The sequence below is a fragment of the Epinephelus moara genome, chromosome 8 (assembly GCF_006386435.1).
Source record: "Epinephelus moara isolate mb chromosome 8, YSFRI_EMoa_1.0, whole genome shotgun sequence".
NCBI lineage: Eukaryota > Metazoa > Chordata > Actinopteri > Perciformes > Serranidae > Epinephelus > Epinephelus moara.
The window spans coordinates 23,074,711-23,083,285 of NC_065513.1; the positions used below are offsets into that span (position 1 = coordinate 23,074,711).

The window sequence follows — 8,575 nt, forward strand, 5'->3', positions numbered from 1 at the left end:
AGTAGCACCTGAAGGCAGCATTATGCGGAAGGAAGGTTGTCGGCGCCATATTTAATACATCAGAAGCTAGCTAGCATTAGCTGTTTACAAGCCCAAACTTTTAACTTGAGACGGAAACCTAAAGCAAGCCCTCAACTTAATCGAAAATGAATGTCATAGATCATGTACGGGATATGGCTTCCGCCGGCCTTCACTCTAATGTCCGGATATTGAGCAGTTTGTTGCTAACGATGAGTAATAACAACCCGTAAGTAATGTCAAAACAGGGTCCGTCTATTTTCCGGAGAGTGCTTTCCTACAGTAGCGTATTATGTTGTTAGACCGAGACACTGATAGCCTAGAGCTAACTGGGTAATAAAAGCTAACATTAATGGTTGTAGCTGTAAAGCAGCTTGGGCATCTGTATGAGTGCAAACAGACGCCCTCGAAAATAATAATATCACGCAATTACGCCAGTAAAGGTTTAATTTTTGTCATTGGGCGATATTTAGTGTACGTTGTTTTCCAAGACATAGACATAGGAAAGTCTCCCACTATAGCTAATGGTGCCTGCTGTAGCTTGAAATATTGTGAATTCAACCGATCAACGAGTAATTCAGAGGACGGCTTGCCTCATGTACTGTTGATAACTTGCTGTTCTCCACCTTCGCTATCTTGACGATACAGTATGTCTAAATAAAAAACAGCGGCTACGTGACTACAGCTGAGGCACGATGCTTCTTCTTTTTACACTAAGTTCATAGGTTACACTTTACACCCCTGTGCTTTATATCAGAAGACTCTTTCACTGCCTTTGTTGTTATTGTTGTGTTCAATTTTGAGAATGTTCTTCATCAGTTTGGCTTATGAATTTGCATTTACTTAAGCATCTGCTGTTTTTATTCTGCTTGTCTCTTCTGTATTCTCTGTTACTCATTGAGATCATTTAAGTTTTTGTGCTATTACAACTAATACATTGCCTTATCATGTGTTCAGTAAAGACACGTTTTCTATTTTGTGTCTATTCTGATTCTAATAACTTTGTGATTTGTATATTTTTGATTCAAGGGAGCTGTTCTCTCCGGCCCAGAAGTACCAGTTGTTGGTCTACCACGCTGATGCCATCTTTCATGATAAAGAATATCGTAATGCTGCCTGCAAGTACAGCATGGCACTGCAACAGAAAAAGGTGCTTAGCAAAACATCTAAAGTTCGCACGTCTACCGGTGGAGCTGCGTCTAACATACAGGCACAGGTATGTCAGATAAAACTGTTAATTGTCAAGTTTTCATTTAAGCCACAACACAGTCCGAGATGACACAGCAATTACATTTATTTTCACTTGCTGTGTTGATAATAGTATTACACAGTATTGTGCACTTTGAGGGACAAATAACCGTACTACTGACTTGGTCAGTTGCCATGATAAGAGAAAAAATTAGAATGACATGCAATGTTGTCTTTCAGACTTTGCCCTCAGAAATTGAGGTAAAGTACAAGATCGCTGAATGCTACACCATTTTGAAACTGGATAAAGATGCCATTGCAGTGCTCGATGGGATCCCATCCAGACAGAGGACACCAAAGGTTGGCAGTTACTGTCATAGTTATTGTAATAAATCTTTTCTTCACGCTTTGTATGCCTTTATTATAATATAGGCTCCATGTCTATTAACTCAATGTTGCTGCACAAGAAATCAAGGCCTAAGACTACAATAAATTTGCATGAGGTCTGCAAATGTTTTAGTCCATTAGCTTTTATAGAGAACTGTGATAAAATGGATGTTATTGTTCTTTCTGGCCTCAGATCAACATGATGCTAGCCAACCTGTACAGGAAAGCTGGGCAGGAGCGTTCTGCAGTGACAAGCTACAAAGAGGTCCTCAGACAGTGTCCCCTCGCTCTTGATGCAATCATTGGTATGCATGGTCACAGAGACACCTTCATCCAACAAATAACATTTAACCTGCTCTTGTATGTACACACAAACACATGCTTACCAAGAACTGTGCCTGGACTTAGTGAACCACTTTGCTCTAATGTCCTTTTTTGGCCTCATGACAGATCTGTTTGTGAAAAATACTTTTTAAATCAAGTTAGACTTTTTTTCTCCTCTAGGTCTTCTCTCTTTATCAGTCAAAGGAGCTGAAGTGGCATCCATGACTATGGATGTGATCCAGAGCATCCCCAACCTGGACTGGCTCTCTGTTTGGATCAAAGCTTATGCCTTCATACATGCAGGAGACAATCAAAGAGCCATCAACACCATATGGTAAGCAGAGCGCTAATGTTTTATATAAAGTGACTGAATATAGTGTTCCTCTTAATGTGACAGTCTTGTTTATTTGATTATATCTCCGTCCCTCCTTCATCTTGTTTCAGCTCTCTTGAGAAGAAGTCCCTGTTGCGGGACAACGTGGACCTCCTGGTAAGCCTGGCAGATGTCTACTTCAGGGCAGGTGACACCAAGAATGCCATCCTCAAATTTGAACAAGCCCAGATGCTGGACCCATACCTCATCAAAGGTGTGCTGCAGTTTTATTTATGTAATGATTGACCTTGCACCTGACCTGTACTGTGACATTGTATTTATCAGTTTACCATTAAGACCCACCTTAGAGCCATTTTTGTCTTTCAAAGGGGGTACAGGGGATAATTATGGGGATAGCAGGTCGACAGTAGATGCATTATAGTTGTGGTATACGTCATCTGAAATTAATTTGAGATGCAGCTCAACTCAGTGTCTCAAGTTTTTCTAGTCATAAATCTGTAAGAAATATTGTGTTTTTGTAAGGCACCTATTCAAACTTTGAAAGCTTAGAGTGTATAGGGCCTTAGAATATTATGATGGAAGTATATGATTGCCCTTCCGACATTCAGTTATGTCTCATAGGTTGATGCAGAATTTTTTGGGGTTGATACCAATTGTTACACAGTTTTGGTACTCGATTTAAGCATTTTTGATAATTTGAGAATTCATAAAAATGGTCAAATCCTTCCAAAATACCACATTAAGACATCAAGACTTTGAGGAACACCGTAAAAAATCCATGCTGTGATTTGATATTAGAAATTTTTGGCAAGAATTGTATTTTTCAGCTACTGGATTGCGAGCACTCCTGTTCTGGAAACTGCTGAGAAAAGCCCTCATAGCCAGTATACCTATGAAAGCCTTCCATCCTCTGAATGCCCGAGGTCACTAGTCTGTGGTTGCAAAGTTTCATGAGACTGTGATTATCCTAGAGATCACAGTAGGTCATTTTATACAGCAATAGCTTTTCACAAGTGATCTCACTACAATGAAACATCATCACACATGAATGAAACTGGGCTCACTGAATCAGCAAGAGTCTTTGCTTTTCAGTCATACCCAATTTATGCAATTCCATTACTGTTAATGGACCTCAATGGCAGAAATATTTAAATACAATCGGCAGAAATAACACATTTGTACTGCATGTTAGAAACTGCATGGTTTTTGCCCCAAATTGTATGGAACTAGCAAAGGTGGGCTTGGCTTGAAGGGGGGGACTTGTGGGTACCCATAGAGCCCATTTTCATTGAGATAGCTTGAGGTGAGAGGTCAAGGAACCCCTATAAAATTGGCCATGCCAGTTTTTCCCTTGCTAGAAATTAGCCTAAATTTGGAGCGATATTTAGCACCTTTTACTGACAAGCTAGAACGACATGGTTGGTATCAATGGATTCCTTAGGTCTTTTAGTTTCTAGCTTTAAAACTCATTCTGTTACCACCTATGAAAGACAGTAATGTTGGTCCTGCAGGTCTCTTGGTTAAGCGTGCTTGTTCCAACCTTAAACTACGGCACTCTGAATACAACATTATGGCAACCTGGTACTTTTTGCTGTCGAGGTAAAATGTCAGTTATGTTTTTTGCCCTTGCAGGAATGGATGTTTATGGCTACCTGATGGCCCGGGAAGGACACCTGGAGGATGTTGAAGTCCTGGGAGGACGATTATTCAATATCTCAGACCAACATGCAGAACCCTGGGTGATCTCTGGGTGAGTCTCTTAGTGGTAACAGTTAGTTTTTTTTGTCTTTTTACAAATTTTGCTACATGAAGAATCATTATCATAGTTTTTGCAATCCTTTAAATTTGTCTCTGTTGTTCAGTTGTCACAGCTTTTATAGCAAGCGTTACTCCAGAGCCCTCTACCTAGGAGCAAAGGCCATCCAGCTGAACAGCAACAGCGTACAGGCTCTCCTCCTGAAGGGGGCAGCGCTAAGAAACATGGGTCGTGTCCAAGAAGCCATCATCCATTTCAGGGAGGCTATGCGCTTGGCTCCCTGCAGACTCGACTGCTATGAAGGCACGTTTGTATGGTCTCCGTTCTTTTCAGATGTAGCACATATCTGTTCTGCTTGCGTTAACTTCTAACCATTAATAACTGTTCCTTCACAGGTCTGATTGACTGTTACCTGGCATCCAATGGGATTCGAGAGGCTATGGGAATGGCCAATAACATTTATAAGACTCTGGGGGCCAATGCTCAAACTCTGACCATCCTTGCCACAGTGTGTCTGGAAGACCCAGTGACTCAGGAGAAAGCCAAAACCCTGCTGGACAAAGCACTGGCCCAGAGACCCGACTACACCAAGGCTGTGGTCAAAAAGGCTGAACTGCTCAGTATGTATAACTGTTTTTTACGGGAGGAAGAGGTTTTTTTTACTTTTTACAGATGAATTTGGCAGTGACATAGAAATTTAAATATATTCAGGATGCGCTGATATATCGACTGAACGTTGGTATGGGATTTGCATTGTTAACTGCCATCGGCCTTTTGGCAAGTCAGATGACATCCACTAATGGCAGTGGCCGATGTTTATCTGTTGTGTCCTATCCATTTTGCACAAGCTAAAAAGCAGGGCTTAAGACTAACAGTGTGCCGTTGACCCAGGGACAATAGAAAATGCGTTTGGGCTGAACAGAGATCTTCCTTGCCTTCAGGGTTAAGGGGCGCAGTAAACCAACTTTCAATGCATCAGGGGATGCACCCTGTTTTTCCCTGGTAATGCTACATTGTGACCAACAAATCCATGTTGACATCAGCAGGAGGAGAGTTAGTCAACATTAGCTGTTAGCAGCTGGTGGTCAGAACTAACGCTGTCAGAGGTTGAATTGATGCTGCGTTCCAATTTACCTCAGAATTTGGAGGTCAGAGCTGGGAATGTCTCACCTGAGTTGATCTCACTCCATTACAAGTCGAAAAACCAAGATGTTGTGATGTTGTTAGCAATACCAGTTGGTAACAATGCATTATGCTGTATTTTGCGCATACAAACAGTGTAGCAACATGTCCACAGGTAGAGGGTGGACAGGACTGTGTGTATGACTGTCTCAGTGAGATACAAATAAGACAGAAGTGCTTATAAACTGTTCATTACTACAGCTTACACTACTATTGATCCCCCTTTGGTGGAGCAGTATTATTTGAGCCATATTGGATGTTGGGGTATGGGTTGGTGAGGTTCCTCTGACTGTCTGAGTTGGAAATCTGACGTCAGGGGACGATCCAGTTGAAATCTTTGACTGGGAACTGGGACATTTCGACCTCCCAGTCCAAATAGAATGCACCATGAGTTACATTATGATTCATTAATGCTCTGTTCAGTAAAAACTAGTATTGGTTAGCGGGGTGTTCAAATGTAATCGTGAAATTTAGTTTTTGAAATAAGTTCTGCGGTAAACACAAGCTTTAAAGATTGTCACGTTTTGTTCTACGACACAAAATCTGTCAGTATATACCCCCTTCATGAATTTTGAAGCTTTTAGGTGTCTTAAAAAGGGGTTTGCCAACAAGTCTTTCAATGAGACGACAGGGAGTCATCATACCGAACATGGATTCACAGCCTTGTTGTCGTGGCGACGCTGAAGTCTAGCAACCATTCTTTAGTTAATTTATAGCAAACGTTAGCTTTTTACTTCTGGTGATTTCATGTATGCTTCTAAAATCATAAAAGTGGTGTTCATTTGTGAAGATTATCTTGCTGAACAAAACATGCCAGTATCGTAAATGTTTGTTTGCCACAGAGTTGTTTGTGGTTTTTTTTCTTTTTTCTTTTTTTGGCAATAATCCAAAATCCAGTGAAAAATCATATTGGCTTTTTGTCAAGGGAACCAACGCAACAATAACTTACGTGTCGGCCTAAAGAAAAACGTCTCATATAAAATGTTGCTCATGTAAAAGAAGGTTATATTAAAGGTTTCATAAATTTGTATGATATGAATTTGTGATAATCTGAAGATGGTATAATGCAAGCCTGAATGACTTTAAAACATTTCAGTTATTATTTTATAGAAAATATTTCTTTGTTGCACTAGCACAAAAGGGAGAATAAACAACTGGCCAAATTGTTATTATAAACATTGGTATCAGCTCAGAATTTAATCAGTGCATCACTAAAATATATTCAGTTACACAAAGAAAATTGATATCGATATACTGGTGGAAATGACAGAGTTCTTTTTTTCTTATGAAGGCCGTGAACAGAAATACGAAGAAGGGATTGCTCTCCTGCGGAACGCCCTGGCCAATCAGAGTGATTGTGTCCTGCACAGAATGCTGGGAGATTTCCTGGTGGCTGTCAATGATTACCAAGAAGCCATGGATCAGTACAGCATAGCGCTAAGGTAAGCAGAGATTGCCTTTGTTGATTGGCATACCAATCCAAGCACAAGATAAGTTTTATTTCCTACTGCCATTTTGTGCTTTTTATCTTTTACTTTCCTAAGCCTGGATCCCAATGACCAGAAGTCTTTAGAAGGTATGCAGAAGATGGAGAAGGAAGAGAGTCCCACAGACGCCACGGTGGAGCTGGACGGCGATGACATGGAGGGCAGCGGAGAGGACGGAGATCTGGAGGGCAGCGACAGTGAAGCGGCACAGTGGGCTGATCAGGAACAGTGGTTTGGCATGCAGTGACCCTGGCCACATAAGGATACACAGTCGCCCCCACCTTCTAACACCACGGCCTGTGGGAAGCGTCCAGCCATCAGGGTCGTCAAACAGGACAAGGTGGCCTTTGATGCTATTTTCCCAACATTCTGACAGCAGCTGTCCAATACAGTCTTACAGGAGCAGCAGATTCTCAACCCCAGAGTAAATCAAGCTGTGTTGTTCTACACCTTGATTGCTCAATATTTGTGAAAATTCAGTAATATCTCTGACTCTACTTTGGCTGTTTCTAAAGCACTTCTTTGCTGGCAATCAGTTGCTACCTGAGTAAATGCATCACTGTCCCAGGAGTGTCAGTGTATTAAAAAAGACCTGCTTTGGATCCTTCCTGAGGTTGAGTTGTTTAGTATACTGGAGAGCTGTTGCCAGGCAAGATTTGTACGGAGGAAATGTAGACAGAGGCCATTGTCAGAATAAAATGGTGTGACGGGAAATTTTGTTCAGGCTAAGTAATATCTGGAGTAATCCTTCACGTGTCAAAAGAGGGACTGGGATTTTTAAATTTGTATTTCATTTGAGCCTGACTGAAACTTGTTTGCCGCAGAGAGGGCAAGGTGTGGATCACAATGAAGGTTGTGAATATGCCACCACTTTGTGTCTCGGACAGGTGAACAGGAGGTCTGTGAAAAAGTGACTATGTACCATATATCCGCTGCTCTTTAAAATATATCATCTTAATTTGAATGGTCACATGAGAATGTGTCATGTAATGTACATGATAATCACTTGGTGTGTGTGCTGTCTGATAAGTCGGCTTTTCTGTTTCAAAAAATAACCCTACGATTGACTCAAGTGTTGCTTAACCATTTCAAGATAAATGTTTATAGTATTTTGTACAGATTTTTAAAGTGTATAATAAAATTATTAAACACTCTCACTTGACATGAGTGTAGCAGTCCAGTTTCTCCCTAAAGGGTAAGTCTGGTATTTTTATGCCTCTGTTGGTGACAGCTGTGGCTAGAGGCATTATGTTATTGGGTCATCTGTCCCATGCTTGTGTACGCAATATCTTAAGAATGCCTTGAGGGAATTCCTTAAAATTTGGCACAAACATCCACTTTGAGTCAAGAATGAACTGATAACTGATTTTTTTTTTTTATAGATTTTTTTGGGCATTTTTTGCTTTTAATTGACAGGACAGTGAAGTGTGAAGGGAGGAGAGAGAGAGGGAGAGACATGCAGCAAAGGGCCACAGGCTGGACTTGAGCCCGGGCCGCTGCGGCAACAGCCTTGTACATGGGGCGCCTGCTCTACCACTAAGCCACCGATCCCCTGAGATGACATTTTTTATCCAAGCGATTGAAGGTCAACGTCACTGTGACATCATAATGTTCTGCAAAAACACTTTTCTAGCCATTACTCAACATCATAACTCAGGAACAGAGGGAGAGACATTGTACAGATCTTCTGTGCTGTCAGAGTGAAGATGTGTGGGAAGCATCTATGCTTTCATAGACATGGATGTAAACTGTAGGTGCAACTTGACTGGGTTGCAGAGGCATGCAACTGCAAGGTGGTAATTCTAGTTCAACCTGGACTCTATTTTCCCATGTTTGTGTTTAGGAGTGACTAATGGGAGCCACAAGTTTTTAAATTATTCCACTATCGGGGTGCCGGTG

At 41.2% G+C, this 8,575-nt stretch overlaps 1 protein-coding gene across 1 annotated transcript; it reads left to right on the top strand.

The window, feature by feature from the left end:
* Nucleotides 1–44: 44 nt before the first annotated feature.
* Nucleotides 45–7,838, top strand: anapc7 (anaphase promoting complex subunit 7). The gene is made up of 11 exons (XM_050051184.1): nt 45–247; nt 1,048–1,234; nt 1,447–1,566; nt 1,787–1,898; nt 2,098–2,251; nt 2,362–2,504; nt 3,884–4,001; nt 4,114–4,310; nt 4,403–4,627; nt 6,481–6,631; nt 6,734–7,838. The coding sequence occupies exons 1-11, from the start codon at nt 147–149 to the stop codon at nt 6,921–6,923; spliced, it is 1,698 nt and encodes a 565-aa protein (XP_049907141.1). The 5' UTR covers nt 45–146; the 3' UTR covers nt 6,924–7,838.
* Nucleotides 7,839–8,575: the final 737 nt, after the last annotated feature.